Source organism: Carassius auratus, unplaced genomic scaffold, assembly GCF_003368295.1.
Source record: "Carassius auratus strain Wakin unplaced genomic scaffold, ASM336829v1 scaf_tig00027603, whole genome shotgun sequence".
NCBI lineage: Eukaryota > Metazoa > Chordata > Actinopteri > Cypriniformes > Cyprinidae > Carassius > Carassius auratus.
This window is the reverse complement of record NW_020525608.1, coordinates 319442-338524: the sequence shown is the minus strand read 5'-3', so window position 1 is coordinate 338524 and position 19083 is coordinate 319442. Positions and strand designations below refer to the sequence as shown.

Genomic DNA, 19083 nt, shown 5'->3' with positions numbered 1-19083 from the left:
GGAGAAATGCAGCTTATCACTTGCTCATCAATGGATCCTCTTCAGTGAATGGGTGCCGTCAAAATTATACTTCAAACAGCTGATAAAAACATCACAATAATATAGCTGTTCTGAACGGATTTCTTTGTGAATGCTGCTTGATCTGCGCATATTTCTCTCCTGATCCAGAGCAGATAACATTTTCACTGGAGAAAGCAATATTATGGCTAGGGACTTGCATCAGAAGTAACGGTTTAAAGTTAAAAATGTCTTAGTGATGGACTTGTAACTTAAACATGCAGCTTTTCACATCACAAGATGTTAGACTGGAGTGGTGTGGATTATTTGTGCATTTGTCTGTTTATTATTATCAGCTGTTTAGACTCTCATTCTGATGGCAAATATTTAGCACATAATTGGTTTTAGTTACACCGTAAGGCATGATTTGAATCAGCTTTTTGTGACATATTGTTCATGTTTTGTTGTTGTTGTGTGCTTTGTAAGTCATATTGCAACTCTTGTGTTAATGAAAGGATGTGGCAGTGTCATTTGGTGTGTTCATGGATAATAGCAGTGTGAGAAATGTCCCCTCATCACAGTATTGTGTGTGTTCTGTTTGAATCTCCACAAGGGTGCTATTAGGATTTTGCCTGAAGGAGATTTGCAATTACGCGATGAATGTTTTCCATCTGATGCAGTTGAATTTTAAGCACAGCCCTAAAATAACATATGATCTATAACAAATATCCTGCAAAACTCATTATAATATTCTTAACATCACCTGCCCATACTGTAAGAGGATTAGATTTCATTTGGTTCCTGTTTAGTCACCATTTTCAATAAATTCAAATTGTACAGGTGCATCAAAAACAATTTGAGTATCATGGAAAAGCAAACTTTCTTATATTCTAGATTCATTGCACACAAACTTAAATGTTTCAGTAGTTTTTTTTTTTTTTTTTTTTGTATTCTGATTGTTATGACTTAAAGCTTAGGAAATAAAAAGTATAAAAAAGATGTGAATATTTTTTCTAAGATCAATAGAAAAAATATTTACAAAACAGAAATGTTAAAGATCTCCAAAGCAGGTTTAATTATGCACTCATTAATTGGTTGGGGCTCCTTTTGCACAAATTAGTGCTTCATTGTGATGTAAATGGTATATATGGTATACATGGTATAAATGGTATAAAGTGCTTCAAAATCTCCTGGTAGATGGCTGCATTGACTTTGGACTTGATAAAACACGATGGACCAACACCAGCAGATGTCACGGCACCCAAATCATCTCTGACTTCAGAAACTTCACACTGGACTTCAAGCAGCTTGGATTCTGTGTCTCTCTAGTCGTCCTCCAGATCTTGATTTCCAAATGAAATACAAAATTTTTCTAAATTTTTTAAATACTTTACTTTCATCTGAAAAGAGAACTGTTGATCAGTGGTCCACAGTCCTCTTTTCAGATTAAAGTAAATAATATATACTTTATAATATAAGAAATAATACACTTTTCAAGCCAACTTAATATACACTTCAAACAGATTGCACCACCACGCGCTTTTACGCATCACTGCGCATGTCAGTTGTTGGTTGAGCGCGTGATGTCGAAACACATCAGATCATCACATCAGATCCCCTACCATCATAATGTCATCAGCATCTGCAGACATTTAATGTCTGTAAATATTGGAAAGATTTCAGCTCTCTGCAACTTTATCCGTACAGGTACAGCACGAGTTCATGTTGACTTTACGCGGTAGTTCTTTCGCTTTTGGCAATCCACTGTAATAGCCATTGTTTCATTTGCGTTTCATTCAAGCAATATGTTTATGTAGAATTTGTTTAGACGTCGTGAATAGAAAAGGTAGAAACGAACTTATGTTTATGACTTAACTGACCAAAAAGTACAAGTAGTGTTTTTGCGCTTTATTAAGCCACTGTGTCTTAGTTTAAATATCAGCCTATTATTTATTTTCTATTTTACATTATGTACTAATGTGTTTTTATATATGAATAAATAATATTTTATTTATTTAAAATTAGTTTTGTCTGTTTATTGTTTGTTTATATATATATACTCTGAAAATGCACTTTTTGTCTGGTGGATACAATGTGCTTGCTTGGGGAACATTGCGCAAGAGTTTGGCTGTGATCCTGTGGTGACTTGATTTGTGAATATTTCAGTTGAACCATCCGGTTTTACATTTTCAGCAGTTGACAGCCTTGAAGCCAGAGATGAGCCAAATGAAGCTGCCTCGAGCTGGACTTCTCCTCTGGATGTGTGTAATGAACAGGGTCCAGGACACAGGTGAGCGTTTATGATGAATCTAAACACACTTTTTTCTTTTATTTAAATGATAGTTTTGGTTGTGTCAAAGCTGTAGTGGTTAAAGATCTGGGTTCGTAATCGACAGGTCTGAGGGGTAAAATATCTCTGTTGTGCTTGAGATTTTTAACTAAACATTCAGAATTATTTCTAATGTTCATCCTTTTTTTCTAGAATATTATTTTATATACAAAGTCTGTATGAGATTAAAATACAATTCTCACTACAATCCTCATAACGTACTCTTATTGCTTTGACCGCTCTCTATAGATCCCGCCTTCTAGCACACTACGATTGGTTGATTATTTGTAATGCGTGCACGCTATTGGTCAAACTACTTTTCAGTCATAACTCAGAAGTAGTTACGCAAACAGTCGCTGCTATGTAAACAGTGAATAGCTACTTTATTTACTATCCTATAGCTTAAGGGTAACATTAGAATTTTTTTTTATCCAAAGATGGCATCAACTAAAACCTTTACAAGAATATGTCACCGCTCACAGCAGAAAATAACAATAAAAATGAAATCTGTGTCTTATTTATTATATTCAATCATATTTCAGCTGAATCTGTGATTTTACATTTTGTATTTGGCTGAACTAGATAGAAAAACAAAACTGTGGTTCAGTTCTCACCCATGTTACACTTTAAAGGTCCCGTTCTTCGTGATCCCATGTTTTAAACTTTAGTTAGTGTGTAATGTTGTTGTTAGAGTATAAATAATATCTGTAAAATTCTAAAGTTCAAGGCCAAGCGAAATATTTTATTTAATAGAATTCGCCTACAAAAAACGACCCGTTTGGACTACATTCCTCTAGTTCCTGCAGTAATGACGTCACTAAAACAGTTTTTTGAATAACCTCCGCCAACAGGAATACACAAAAAGGGGCGTGGTGTTGTTGCGCTCTGACGGAGAAGAAGGAAGAGCTGCGTTTGTGTTCGACATGTCGCTTGTAGTCCAATCATCTTTGTTTGGGCTTCCCAGGGACGCTGTACTAAGAAGATTAATGGTTACAATTTATGTTTAACTCGGTTCCCGAAAATTATAATCCACATGTAAAACTATGTGCAGCACATTTAGCTGAGGACAGCTTGCTGGGGACAGCTTCGTCAATCTCAATCAGTTTTGCCGGATTCGCACAAAGATTATTCTTGAAAGATGGAACAGTTCCCTCTTTGTCTGGAGAAGGCGTTGTTTATGGAGTGTATTTTATTATGTAAGTTGGTCCGTTTAACAGTTTCTGTAACTTATTACTTAAAGGGCAACGCTGTTTAGCTTTGTTAACTAGATGTTAGGGCTGTGCAAAAAATCTAATGTGATTTTCATGCGCATCTCGTCAGTAAAAACACTCCTGTGATTATAAGTACATCTCCAGCACGTGCTCCTGCCCACTTGCTTCTCAAAACTAGCCCAATCGCATTTCCAGGAGGGCCGCGTGCGCTAAGCTGGTGTCGAATCACAACACAGGAACCGCTGGCACAATCAGAACTTGTTACGAATTTTTGAAGGAGGGACTTTATAGAACAAGGAAGTCATCAGCCCATTTTTAATGACATTGAAAACAGAGGTATACAGATAGGTGAATTTTGTGAAAAATACTGTTTTTTTATATGCGAAACATAAACACATGTTATATTGAATACTGTAAACACAATCAAAGCTCCAAAAAAGCATGAAAAACGGGGCCTTTAGAGTAATGAGAAGTTTCAGTTAGTTTTACTGAGTCATCTCAACAGCACAATATTGTGCACTACTAAAATGCTAGAAAAAAAGATACACAGCATAAATACTTCCTTCAATTCATGTTGTAGACGTGACATCATTTATGCGTCCTCTTGAGAGTTTCTGTATGATTCCCGGCACTGGATTGTTTCTTTATCTGAAATCTGATCCAAACAGCTGGTTGTTTTATGGTACAGGTCACTCACATACTGCTGCTAAACACTGATGAATTAGGCTGTATAAGACAGACTGGGGCTAAATGTCACACTGAGGGCTAATCATTATTACCCAAATGCTTAAAAATATATGTATCATCATATAAATGTCAGGTGCTGGAAACATGTAAGTTGTTTTGTTATGCAATTTTAATTAGCAGTGAGGTTTGTGTTTGTGTTCAGAAACTCTCTTAGACTTTTTCTATCTACATGTCACGACCGTCTCCACAGCAACAGCAGCAGCAGCACTGTCAATCACCCACTGTGTGATCAGGCAGTACGTCGACATCACCTGTTACTGGGAAACAACCGACCAGCACCTGAACATCAACAGCTACAGGCTTCAGATTAACAAGTGAGCTACATCTATCTATCCGTCTGTCTGTCTGTCTGTCTGTCTGTCTGTCTCTCTCTGTCTGTCTGTCTCTGTCTGTCTCTGTCTGTATGACTGTCTGTCTGTCTGTCTCTGTCTGTCTGTCTCTGTCTATCTGTCTCTGTCTATCTGTCTCTGTCTGTCAAGTTCAAGTTCAAGTTCTAGTTGCTTTATTGGCATGACATTTGAGTTACAGTATTGCCAAAGCATTCAGATAAAGAATAGAATATAAAATATAATTACAATAAAAAACAATGCAATAGCAGATAATATTTCAAATATTAATAATAGTAATTATATACAATTAAGAATATCAAATAAAACTCTGTCTGTTTCTGTGTGTCTGTATGACTGTCTGTCTGTCTCTGTCTCTGTCTCTGTCTCTGTCTCTGTCTCTGTCTGTTTGTTTGTCTGTCTCTGTCTGTCTCTGTCTGTCTGTCTGTCTGTCTGTCTCTGTGTGTGTCTCTGTCTGTCTGTCTGTCTGTCATGGATTTGATTCTATAGGTTTCTTGTGTTGTAGTGGTAGACATTTCTTCAAATGCTTACGCTTGCAGTAGCTTTGATTGGCGTGACTATAGTCAACCAATTTGCAAAATTGTACTGATCAGTGAAACTGATACTTACTAAACATTGATGTTTCAGGAAACATTAAAGCAAATAAACCAAGCCTCACATATTGGGAAGTCACTTCACATTTGAATTGGTTTTTCATTTGAAATACATTTACATATGCATCAGTTAACACAATTTTTTTTGCATTTTAGGGGATTTACAAACTGATTTGTTTATTAGTTTTAAGTCTACTAATTATCCAACTTGTTTTCTTGATTCGAAAGTACTTCCCAATCTGTTAGTACAGTTTTGAGTAGCCGGAGAACAGATAAAAGCAACAGGTGGTTTAAATCGCTGAGCTCAAGTTCTGTTTTCATATTGACTCGTTGCAATGGTTTTTGAAGCAGTTTTATTTGCTATGAGGTGTTCATTTGCTATAGACGTCTTTGCAGATAAAACAAGTTCCTGATGTTGCATTATAGGTTCTTCAGATCAGTGTTTTGGTTTGTGGGATCTTTAAAGCACCATTCCTTTTATTTGCAAGCATAAAAGTGAGTGTGATATTCCTGTGTTATTATATTCCTGCACAGAAGCTCTTGTGAAAGTAAACACAGCTTCTTCCAGGTGGGTTTCTGTAATACAGCAGGCTCTGACTGCTCCGTTCAGCCCATCGACTCAGCGTTACACTGTTTCTGTGCGGATGTGCTGGCGTCCACACGCACCGGATCAATACGATCACCGCCGTACTTCTTCAGTGGGGTCAATGCAGGTATACTACACATCCCCAAACAATATAAATGTACTGTATAACTCAAATAATGTTTACCAGCAGTACATATAAATCACTAATTTCCATCTATTGTAAGGTTTAATGTCATTATTCATCATGCTTTGCACCTGTGTCCATTAAGCCAAAGGCATTTCATTCCTTACCGCAGAAAATAAAGAGTCTTTTCTTCTCAGTATTTCTGTAGTCTCAGTATGTTTTCTATTTTTACTGCAGTGAAACTTCGTCCTCCACAGATAACAAATCTTACGCCAACAAAGACAAGGTCTGGGTGTTTGCAGGTGACATGGAAAATGGTTGAGAGCTTTCTCCAGAATGAAAAAATCTACATTCGGCTCCAAATAGAGTACACGACACACAACCAGGTTTATACATATATGACTAAAATATAAGAGCTTTAAGAGAGTTCACCTAAACATCTATATCCTGTCCTCATTTACTCAGCCTCATGTCTTTCTAAATTTAAACTTATGATTATGACTTCTATTTTGGTCTTTTTAGCACACAAAGCTGTTGTTTGACTTCAGATTTAGACAGCTTTTGTGCACTAAAAGCCTCTTCTACAAAAGAAAGAAAGACTATGACATAAGCTTCTCTTGGAGTGCACTTAATTGTACTAAATGTGCATTCATATTGTACCTGTATGTCAAGTCTTGACAAGCATATTTAAAAGCTGTACTTTCAGATATTATAAAATTATTTAAATAAAATGGCACTTAAGTGTACTTAAAAGAGTACATTTTTATGACATACTTAAGTACACTTTTAAAAAGTATCAAAAAGTGTTACCCTCAAAGTACCTTTTAACTTATTGTTAATAATAATCTTTATTTATTTGGATATGTTGACTAACATAATAAAACACATTAAACACTCTGAAGTACTTGAAAAATTACTATAGTAGATACATTTTGAGGTTACATTTGAATTTACATTTAAACTGTACTAAACTTCGTCATTACAAATGTGATTAAAAATAGGTCTATTTAACTGACATGATTCAATATAAAATCTGGTATAACACAAATATATTTTAAGTACCATTAATGTTTGTCAGTACATTTGCCAATACACTTTACCATATTAAAAATAAATATTGATTAGGAAATGTTCTTAAGTCCTACTTAAGTGTCAAAAAAAGCATTCTTAAGTTAAAGTATAATTCAGTATAATTTAGTTGTAAATAACATTCAGTTGAGTGTATGAAAATATTACATTCTGTGTATGTTTATACAAAGTATGATGATCCCATAGAGTACTCTTTTTAAAAGTATGTTGGTGTAAACTTTAGTTGATATAAAACTGATATTTATTTGGACCATATACAAGATTAGACCATTAATTAGACCATTAGTGAAACTGTCTCTTATGTTCCTGTAGACCAGATCCCAGACTACACAAGCCTTTTCCAATGAGACATTGGAGCTGTGTGACTTACACCCAGGATCCAAGTATACGGTGAGACTGAGAGCTCAGGACAGTCGAGCGCATGCTCACTGGAGCTCATGGACGTCTCTAGACACAACCACAGCAGAGAAAGGTGAGACTTTGACATTATTCTCCTTGAACTCTTAAAATGAGCATGCATTTCCACATGCCTACAAACAGACAATTAGTCAAAGCAATGCAATTAAAAATTATACTTTCAAAAAGAGCAATTGTTACGAAAATCTTATGCTTTAGAGTGAACTTAATGTGATATTTACATAGATTTAATTGCATGTTGTTAACAATTAAAGTAAACATGTATTATAATTTAGACATATATTACATGTAATTAGTTGAACCTAAAAGTGCGTTTTCGAGTACATCTCTATGTGTAATTTCATAATTGTACTGCCTCTGAAATATGGTTAAAGCATATTGTAAAAATAACTGACAATCACTTATGGTACACTAAAACATACTTGAATGTCATTTCTATTGATACTTGTATGTTATGCTTTTTTTTTTTTTTTTTTTGGAGTTTAGTAGTTCTAAACTATGTTATCTTTAATTATAATTATACAGTTAGGTTTGATGGTGTAATTTTGTATTTGCTCCAAACACATGTCAGTTTTTCGTTCGTTGTGAAAAATAAGTTTGCATTAACATACTTTTAAAAAGAGTACTCTATGAAAATAATATACTTTATAAGAATATGCTTAAATGTGTACGAATTTAATGTTTTCAGGCACTTAATTGCATGTTATTTGCAAGTAAAAGAAAAGGAATTAGTTTAAATCGAATTTATTATTAAAAATACAGTTAGTTGAATTTAAGAGTGCTTTTTGACCCACTTAAGTGGGACTTAAGTAGGACTTTATATGTAATTTTATTTTTGGTGAAACCTATATTTGTGGAATTAAATATACATTTCTAATGATGAATTTGCAATTTAGTATATTAAAAAATATAATAATTTTAGTATCAAATACTTCACATGCGCTGCAGTATGGTAGTCAACACATCAAAACTTGTCCTTTAAAGCATGCCAAAAGAGTTTTAAACAATGATTTAAGATGTACTTGATACTAAATCCTCTAATTTTACATTATCACCGACTGCAAGTGTAAGTGTGTCAAGAAAAAGTAATGAAAGTGTACTCTTTAAGTACTTTTTTTTTATTTGATTAATATTATAATTTCTGCAAGTCCAGAAATAGTATTTGAAGTACACTACAATTACTTATTTTTATGAGTAGTTTGCAGTTTGAGTTATTGAGTATGTTAGTGTTGTTAAATAGAACTGTATGGATGAATATGAGTCTGGATTGATCTTTCCTCAGCTCCGTCTGCAGCTCCTCGGCTCTGGAGACTCATCCATTCTGTGGAAGAAGCTGGAAGGAGACGCCTCATCCTTGTCTGGAAGGTCTGCTTATGTTCTTAAGAAATCTCTTTCTAAATATGCCCAATGAGGATGTGATTCAAAGAATGGCAGAACGACTGGAGGCAAGAGAAAAACAGGAACCTCGTTATGCCAAGTGTGTCCTTCGTAGTTCTCAGTTATATGGGTCAGCTTAAAATTAAAATGACTCACTTAAAATTAATTGAACTGAGAACTGAAATTAGACAAGTGAATCTGTTGACAGACTTTAGATACATCAGACTTTGTTATCTTGCCGAGTTTGAAAACAATCCCTTTCACTAGGGACTTTATCACAGGAGACGCATCTGTATTTAAAGTTACTGAGATGTCAAAGTGATCTATTTTAAGTGATTTTTATTTTCTTTGAGATGGCACAGTCAGGGTGTATTCACTTGAAAATATATTAAAACTAAACAATGACTCAACCATCAATATTTAATTAATGTTTAATACAAGTTTCCACCTGCTATACGAACCAAAAACAAAGCAATAGCATGAATATAGATATGTAAACAGATCCGTGACAGACATAAAATATTATTTAGGCTTGTGGCTCCAGGCTCTTCCTGTTTTAATAACACTCTTTGAGATTTTCCTCAGTCAGCTTAAATCTGACAAACAGCACGACCACATCCTGCCTCCCCACCCACGTATCAACCACCTCAATTTAGCACACTTAGCACCTGATTAACCGATTAAACCATCTGCACATCTGATATCTTTTTAAAGGGATAGTTCACCCAAAAATGACTCATGTCACTCATGTTATTCTCACATCACCTGTATGACTTTCCTTCTACTATGGAACATAAAGGTGGAAATTCTGAAGAATTTCAGTGTGTTTTGGGGGATCTGCAGAAGAAAGAAAGTCATACAGGTTTGGAACGACATGATGGTGAGTAAATGATGACTAGCCATCTATCTATCTATCTATCTATGGACTGACAGATGGAAGGAAGGAATAAATAGATAGAATGGTAGAACGACAGATTTTATGCTGCGCACTAAGCTGATTGATTTATCTGAATGTTGTGCAACTTTCTTTCACAAAGGTGTGATGTACTGAACACTCAGCACCTGAGTTTGTGATTATGATGTGGGTTAGATTTACTCTGTAGGCACAAACACACACTCAAGATTATCATAAAAGAGAAATGAATTCTTCTGGCTGGTCTGTCTGCTCACTTTCTTGTTTGTCTGATTTGTTGATGTTTGATCTTTCTTTCTTTCAACAATTATATACCTGAAGCGCCCTCTGAGATTTGATTTATTATAACGTTCCAAAAAGATGTAATGCAGAATAATTTTAATGACTAACTTTTGCATATTAATCCATATTCAATTAATATGACACAAAAGTCTAGCTGTGATTAAGAAGTTAAGGTTTGTCTGGTTATCCAGGTCGATCTATCTGGTCGAACTACACCATCTGACTGCAGTTAGCATCTTTCTCCACTGGCCTGCAATAAAACGTGACAAATTATTCATAACATCTAATATCTCTTGGTTTTATTTGTCTGTTTCAGCCTGTGTCCTGGCCTGAGGTCAATGGTGTAGTGCTCAGTTACTCTGCAACATGTCGCAGTGATCTGGATTCATCACAGTGGACTTGTGGCACTATGGACGCATCCAGACGCTCCTGCATCCTTAATATCTCTGATGATCCCTGTCACTGCAGCCTGACAGCCACGAACTCTGCTGGGACGTCACCTCCAGCTCACATCTCCATACCTGCACATACACATGCAGGTAAATCACTGAAGGGATGCTTCAGTGTGTTTAGGATTTTCAGTGGAATTCATGTGCAACTTATAACAACTTTTGAGATGGTTTCTAGGTGGTCCAGGTTAGAGCTAAATCTTGAATAGGAGTCCAACAGATATGTTTATCAGGGCTTATGCTGATAGCCATAATTTCAGATAAAGTAGATTGAATGCCGATATTTTGAACCGATATATTATGTCTGGTGTAAAAATGCAAATAATGTTATTAATAACAAGGGCTCTGACAAAAACTTGCTTTAAAATTATTTAAATGGCAAATCAGTTGTGAAAATGATCGATACTAGCTACCATAAACATGCTTAATATCGGCACCGATAATCAGTCGACCCCAGTCTTAATTCAATTATATTATATTATATTATATTATATTATATTATATTATATTATATTATATTATATTATATTATATTATATTATAAATAAATTATTAAATGTTATTAATTGGTTTGAATATTTTGAGAGAACATAAAAAGAAAAAGTATAATCAAATGATAATAAGTGCATTTTAAAAGCTATAAAAATATATATCTTTTAATGTATTATTGCAGAACTCTCCCCTTAAGCAATTTCATTAAATTTCTATCTAAATAAATATATTTAAATGTATAAAAATAATTACCTAATATATATTGCTTCTTGAGATTTTAAAATATATTTACATGACAAAACATAATACAAATATTTTCTTTAGATTTCCAATTTTTTAAGTGCTATGTATTTGTTTATTAATAGTATTTTAAGATTGTATATATTTACATAAAGAGAAAAAATATTACAGTCTCAAAATATAGAATAGAAAATTATCAAATAAAAATAATACAACTTTTAAGTATTCCCCGATTTATTTAATGATAAGCATTGTTCCATTGATTTATTGCAAATAATATATACATCCCAACTGTATTTCCAGTAAAGTCTTATTTTGTTGTGTTCTTTACTTCCTTTTTCTCTCCATTGTTCTGCAAAACTTAATCAGGCAGGTCAAATCACGTTTTCAACCAGAATTGAAGACTAATATCCTGCTACAAACACAAAGCAACTTTCTTGTGGTTGTTTAATGAAATAGTGATGATTTATGGGAAACTCTAAACAAAGTTTCATCAAAACAACATCGTTATCGAAAACCATGCGGTCATTTATTCTAAATTTATCTCCCTTTTCCTGTCCTAGAAGAACTCCCACCCCCTCAGGCTATCAGTGTCACCCGATTGGACGACACTAGACTGGTGGTGGAATGGACAGCTGCACTGAGCCAATCAGAGAGCGGCTTTGTGGTGCAATGGGCTTCTGTGCCTTACACTGAACCAACTAGTTTGGACTGGGAACATATAAATGAAACTGCAAGAAGCTTTATTGTCTCAGGTCTGAAAAGACACTTTCTTTCCAATTGAACAGTGATTCTTGATAGGATTTTTTATAATAAAATTTTTTTAAAAAGAATGTCTTAAATAGTTGTTTTTGTAATGAATGTTTATTTAGTATTTATTTTTGTATAGTCATATTATCCTTCACTTAATAATAATGTGTGTGTTTCAGGTCTTCTGCCAGAAGTCCCATATAATCTGTCGGTCGTGAGTCTGTTTGGGCCACTGGCAGGAAGTGGCATGTCAGTCATTGCTTTCACACGGGAAGGAGGTCAGATATTACACTGAAAGTTGTGCATTTGTGCAAAACTGGAACAGACAGTGTGGTAGTATTGCAGTAGTACTCACCAGCTCTTTTGCCATAAGCCATGCTCAAAAAATTAAACAAAATAATATAATACAGAAACATTATCTTTAGGGGAAACTGTGGTGAGTTGTCACACATGCTACAGTACATACATTCTGGGTGATTTGCTTGTCAAATGATGGCAGAACTATCCCTTTAAGCAATTTCAACAAGCGTCATCCTTCTTCTAGAAGATCTATACTTTTAAATATATTTAATACAAAGCAATAATTACCGACATATATTTCTTTTTAAAATGCATTTGCATAACAAAACATAATCAAATAATTTTACTTAGATTTCCTATATTTTAAATTCCATTTGTTTGTTTAAAGTTTTTCAACTATAGATATTAATTGTAATTAAAGAGAAAAAAGTATTTCAATCTATATATGCTATAGCAACAGTACATAAATACTAGCAGATATGCACGTCAAGTCATAACTTTACTGAAAAGCCATTAAATATGTTGTGGAAGATGTGTGTCTGTCTATATAAGTATTTTATATTTTTTTATATATGCTTTATATAGTATAACATAAACATTTTTTTTTGTCTTTTCTTTATTTTCCAAACATTTTCTTACCAATGAAGATACAAAGATACAAGAAAATATGTATAACTATAGAAAGGCTGTCAATATAATAATAATTATATATATATAATATTATGTGCAGCTTTACATGGATTTTTCGATCCAGCTCATGGCAACACCTATATTTAAATATATATACAGTATATAACAGTATGAACACATTTTAAATAAAGTTAGTCTGTAAATAAAGGCATGTTAAACATAGTAGGTTAGGAACATTTAAAGGGACAGTTCACCCAAAATGAAGACTCATCCTTAAGTTCTTATGAATTTCTTTGGGTATCCAGCTGATGGTTGCCATTCATTTTCAAATTATGGACAGCATTACTATGAAAGTCAATGGCTACCATCAGCTCTTTGGTTACCCAAATTCTTTAAAATATCCTCTTTTGTGTTCAACAGAAGAAAGAAACTGGTTTGGAACAGCTTGAAGTTTAATAAATTATGCCAGGATGTAATTTTTTTGTGAACTGTCCCTTTAATGCATTCTCATATGGCGGCAGTGATCGATGTGTTCCTGTGTTTCAGCGCCCTCTGTCGGCCCAAATATAACAATGCTGCAGACGAGCAGCAGCGGTGTTGTTCTGAAATGGGATCCTGTTCCTTTAGAGAAACTTCACGGCTTCATCCAGAGCTATACCATACTGTACAGCATAAATGGCAAAGACAAAAGTAAGATGCAAGCTTTCTTTGCAAAACGTTGGAAAGCAGTGTAAGGCAGGTACATGATGAAAGAACTCTCATGTTTGAGTCTGATGTCTTGTGTTTGTGAAGGTGAGAAGGTAAGCGCTCATGATGAACAGAAATCTCTCAGTGGACTGATGGAAGGAACCTATAACATCTGTGTAATGGCTCATACTGCAGTAGGGGGCGCCACTGGGCCCTGTCAGCAGGTGGTTGTGGGTAAGAATGAGGCCATTTGGAGTGATTTCTTTTTTTACATTCTTGTCCGTATAAACACAACGTTATCTTTAAACCTGTTTGTGTGTGTTGACAGGCCTTGAGGATGTACAAGTGATTCCCATACTGCTGTGTGCACTTCTGCTGTGTTTTCTGATTCTAATCATCCCAGTATGCATGAGGGTGAGGTAAGACGACTAGTACAATCCATACTCATTAAAGGAGAACAATAATAATAATGGTTCTCTTTCAAAGAACGTGGATTACTGATAAAACTAATCTCAGTATTTATTTAATATGACATCATACACTGACATGCAGTCTTTATAGTCACTGTTTATCATTGTGTTTTAGGATTAAACAGTGTCTGTGTCCAACTGTACCAGACCCTTCTAAAAGCAGCCTGTCGGTCTGGTCCAATGCTAGAATGTGTCAGGTAAAATCAGATATAGTTTTATATTTATTCAGCTGTTTCAGTGAAACTCATTAAAACCCACATGCTGTAGGAGGAGGTACTTGCACCTCAATGGATCAATAATGCAGTTTTTGTATGTAGCAGATTTGTAGCTGTTGCTGCCAGCAGGGGGAGATGTTATGTCTGGAAAGATAATTTCTTCCAAATAAATATCTTCAAAACAAAGATGTATATATATATATATATAAAGCCATGAAGTTTGACCCTAGAGTCAGCTGAATCAGTTTATGGGTGGTTCTTTAACATTAGCACTTTTACATCTCATAGTTTACTGCTTAAAAATGCATTAATTGTTTTGTAATATTTTGAACTATTTTTATTATTTTTTATTGCTTTATTTTGAATTATTTCTATAACTTTTTTAAATATGCGCTCAGTTGCCATCATTAACTACACCGCAAATATTTTTTCCCATAATAAAGTTTTATTTGAAGTTAGTGTACTTGGTTACCAAGAAGATATTGTGTCAGTAACTGTATCAGAAAAGAGCACGCATGAAATGAAATGTAGGACACGTGATGTATGAAAAAAACAAACAAACAAAGCAAAATCCTGCTAAATATCACTAATATTTTTATTTATTAATATTTCTAAAATATATGTTTATTTGCTAAATATGCATTATCAGACTTTTTTATCTAAACTAATTTGCATTACATGAATCCATTTATGGCAGTATATATTTTAGCAATTTAGAAATGTTGTTTTTGTTATCAATATTAATGTGAAAATTATTATTATTAATATTTTGATAATATTTTTATATAAAATAATACTTATTATATATATATATATATATATATATATATATATATATATATATATATATATATATATATATATATATATATATATGCAAACAAGCAATGCAAACCCGGTGTTTTTTCATCGCAACAATTTTTAAATAATAATAATTATAATAATTCATTATATGTAAGATTCATGCATTTTATGAATTGTCATTTAATTCCATTTTATTTAGATTATTTTGTGTTGCATATGTACGTGTGTGTGTGTGTTGTGTGTCTCTCTGTGTGTGTGTGTGTGTGTGTGTGTGTGTGTGTGTGTGTGTGTGTGTGTGTGTGTGTGTGTGTGTGTGTCTGTGTGTGTGTATGCTTGTTTATGCTACACTGTGGAGACCAAATGTCTGCACAAGGATAGTAAAAGCTAGGGACCGGCCTTCAAAAATTAAAAAAATAATCAATTATGTTTATATGAAAGTGTAACAATGCAAACAGGTTTTCTGTAAGGGGTAGATTTAGGTTTATGGTAAGGGTTTGGTCAGTATAAAAATAATAGAAGTCTATTGAAAGTGCCCACAATTCACAGAAACAAACATGTGTGTGTGTCAATTTCATTCAGTTTTCTCTTCAATGTTCAACAGCATAAGCTACCATCCCTGTCTGCCATGAACTCTATCATCTCTATGGGTCAAACTACAATCTTTCAGGATTATGGTGAGAAGGACTACGTCCCTGTCCAGGTTTTCACCTACCACACTGTTCCACAAGACAGCAATGAGACCAACATCAGCACTTCTGCTGTAACACACCAGGACTCCACACTCCCAGCAGCTCAAGCTTTCCCCACACATCTCCTCAACCACAGCTACACCAAACCAGGCCAAGTCACTCCTGCCGGATACAAAGAAGACCCACAGCCCTCATCTGACCATCTCTTGTTTGAATCGTTCTTCACCAACAAAAGAAATCAAGCAGATTTATGCGACTACATCCACGTGTCCCAGAGCCATGAGCCGGTCATCACGACCATAGATGAGTACAGGACTCTCGACCTGAACGAGTGTCCGCATTTCCGACAGGTTTTACCGGAGGACACCAGCACATAGTTCACTGCAGCTTAAACAGTGAGACCTACAGTATGTGACTGGGGTTTCACAATCCCACTCTCTCCAGCAAACTAAAACATGAGCCCTCGTATCAACCACCATCTCTGTGTGCTTTGTGTTTGGCAGATATACACAGGTTTATGCAGTAACGGGAGAGTTGGAACGGCATAAGGCTGGGTGCAATTAAAATCAGAAACTTGTCTACTCTGTAATCTGTTTCCAGTGTAGACATCCGCAGTTGATCATAATAGTTGCACTGGATTTACAATAGATTCATGGGCTGGTTTAAGAGATTGCATCCGATTGCTGTTCTGCCCGACACTTGAATATGAATTGTGAACTTTTTCCATCAGTCTTTTTATCTGAGAACCTCCTGTCAGATCTGGTCTAGGTCAAGGACGCCACAAGAGCACCGCTACTCATTTCCACACGTGACACCTCTCTCACAAAACCTCTCTGGTCTAGAGTCAAATCTGCATAACCACTGACACCAGTTGCCAGAAGAGAGGAAAATGTGAATTTGCTTTCGTTGCATGGAAACTTGGCCTATATTTGATAGTTCTGAAGTCAAACAGTGCCATTTTATTTGTGACATAATATTGTTTTCTAATTTTTTATTAGCAAATGGTGCTTGGAAAATACCAGTATCCATATTATTTTAATTTTTTATTTTGATATTTGGTTTAATATTACTTTTTTTATATACATAATTTGCCATCTTAAAGCTGCAGTAGGTAACTTTTGCAAAAATATATTTTTTACATATTTGTTAAACCTGTCATTATGTCCTGACAGTAGAATATGAGACAGATAATCTGTGTAAAAATCAAGCTCCTCTGGCTCCTCCCAGTGTCCTATTGCCATTTGCAGAAATTCATCCGCTCCCGGTAAGAAACAACCAATCAGAGCTGCGGTCCGTAACTTTGTTTGTGTTCAAAATTTACAAAATGTATATAATAAGCGAGTACACCATGAATCCATTTTCCAAACCGTGTTTTTAACTTGTCCTGAATCACTAGGGTACACCTATAATAAGTGTTTATATTCGGACTATTTTAGATTGCTTCGGGGATACTGCGGCGGAGTAACCCAGTACCTTTGTGATTCTTCATAGACATAAACAGAGAGAAGTAGTTCCGGCTACGATGTTCTTCCACAAGACGCAAGCAGTTCTGTTTATTAACCGCTAGAGCATCAAAAGTTACCTACCGCAGCTTTAAACCCTCTCATTTCTGTTAACACAATAAAAGACAAATATACCTGGACAGCACAACATGTTTCCCAGGTTAAATCATGGACACAGCTTGGAATTATGAAAAACTGGATTTTATTTTGTTTTTCATTAGTGAGTATTTCTGACGAAGCACTGCTGTTTGCGTTATACCTGCTGTCTCCTGCTGTCTGCTCTGTACAGGTTTCCTCTGTTGTCAGACAAAATATTGTGTTAACTGGTTTTGGACATCTGACAGAATTTCAGTCTGTGAATCAGACGGACTGGTAACCTGGAAAGCTGTAAAAAAACAACGACGACATAACCCACCTGATCTGCACTAAATATCGTTTCGTTTCCTTATGAAAAGATTTGAGCAATGCCATTCCAAAATAATGTCAAAGGTTTATTTTTGTGAAATATTTCTGAAGATAAATTCTGTGGAAAAGGAAAGGACAGTGAGAGGGAGACTTGACACTCGGAACATTTTGTTGGGAATGCTGTGGCTTCAGGCCAGAGTTCACCACCGCTGGACCATCTTTCCTGCGACTGGAATTCCCGATAAAGTCCCTCTTTGTTTGGACAGAGACGGGCCAGGGCAGTGTCAGACATACATCCGGATCCAGAGAGTTGATCTTTGGCGACAGGAGTGCAGATCGGCCGTGTGCCAGAGCTGGTGCAGCAGTATTTATTGGGGATGAAATGTGCTGTTGTTGACAGTAGATGGATATTCACACTGACCTGCCCGAACCGTGTGAATCCCACCATTCCATCAGGAATTTGTCAGCCTGTAAATATAACTAAAAAAGGGAATGGATTATTGCTTAGCACAATATTTGTCATCCCTGTAGTGATGCGGAGAAACTCAAGGCACGGTTCAGTATGTATACATTCTGATAAAGCACATGCCATTGATATTTGTTTAATAAACAGATGCATTAACCCCCCCCCCCCCCCCCCCCCCCCAAACCCACCCAGGGGCAATATCACACTTGAACAACACATAACACCTCATTATAACTTCATCTGTAAAAAAACACATATGCACAAAATTCTGTCTATGGGAATTTTTTCTTTTTCTATATATTTGTATTACTATTGTTATTTATAATTTATTGTATATTCTGTCATTTTATGAATGTCTGCACTTTCTTTGTATTTTCTGTACCAGAAGCTCCTAACACAAAGACAAATTCCTTGTGTGTGTGTGAACACACTTGGCAATAAAGCTCTTTCCGATTCTGATTTTGTTAACTTTGGGTATTTCTGTATTTAACTTCCCTAATGTCAACAGAACAATAGCACAACCTGACAAAACATCCTTGGGAAGAAGGAAAAAGGTTCATAAAAGGGCATAATAGTTAAATAAGTTTTTTTTTTTTTTTGTGAATTGTGTCCTTCATACAAAATATCATAGGATTGTTGCTACAGCTGTTGTAACTAGTGATGACAATAAAACATACATTCACACAGTGTAAAGTTGACTGCATAATGAAAGTAAAAGCCTGGTTTATGTTATTGGGAAAATTATGTTTTTCAGAAATAAAAGTTTGGGGCAAGTTGCATTTTAAATGCTTTATACAATTTAATAATTATAAATTGTCATTTTTTTTCTATTGAATCACTGTATAACTGTTACACAGTTTACATTTGGACCTTAATAAACTTTTTTTCTTAGAAGTTTTCATTGTGACAACTTGCCCCATCACAAAGAACAGTGTGTTAAACAAACTGCAATAGTGTATTAGATTAGATTAA

The 19083-nt window shown here is 34.9% G+C and overlaps 1 protein-coding gene across 2 annotated transcripts; it reads left to right on the top strand.

Moving 5' to 3' along the window:
- The first annotated feature begins 1580 nt into the window (after positions 1 to 1580).
- Positions 1581 to 16836, top strand: LOC113079320 (interleukin-6 receptor subunit beta). 2 transcript variants are annotated; one of them, XM_026251571.1, is made up of 15 exons: positions 1581 to 1704; positions 2191 to 2287; positions 4475 to 4598; positions 5759 to 5937; positions 6172 to 6320; positions 7336 to 7495; positions 8723 to 8805; positions 10329 to 10551; positions 11760 to 11948; positions 12123 to 12221; positions 13420 to 13563; positions 13666 to 13794; positions 13889 to 13979; positions 14146 to 14227; positions 15651 to 16836. In XM_026251571.1, exons 2-15 carry the CDS (start codon positions 2215 to 2217, stop codon positions 16113 to 16115), a joined length of 2190 nt encoding a protein of 729 aa, XP_026107356.1. In that variant the 5' UTR covers positions 1581 to 1704; positions 2191 to 2214; the 3' UTR covers positions 16116 to 16836. The 2 variants fall into 2 exon arrangements, with proteins under 2 accessions (XP_026107356.1, XP_026107355.1); XM_026251570.1 differs by having other exon boundaries at positions 11757 to 11948.
- Positions 16837 to 19083: the final 2247 nt, after the last annotated feature.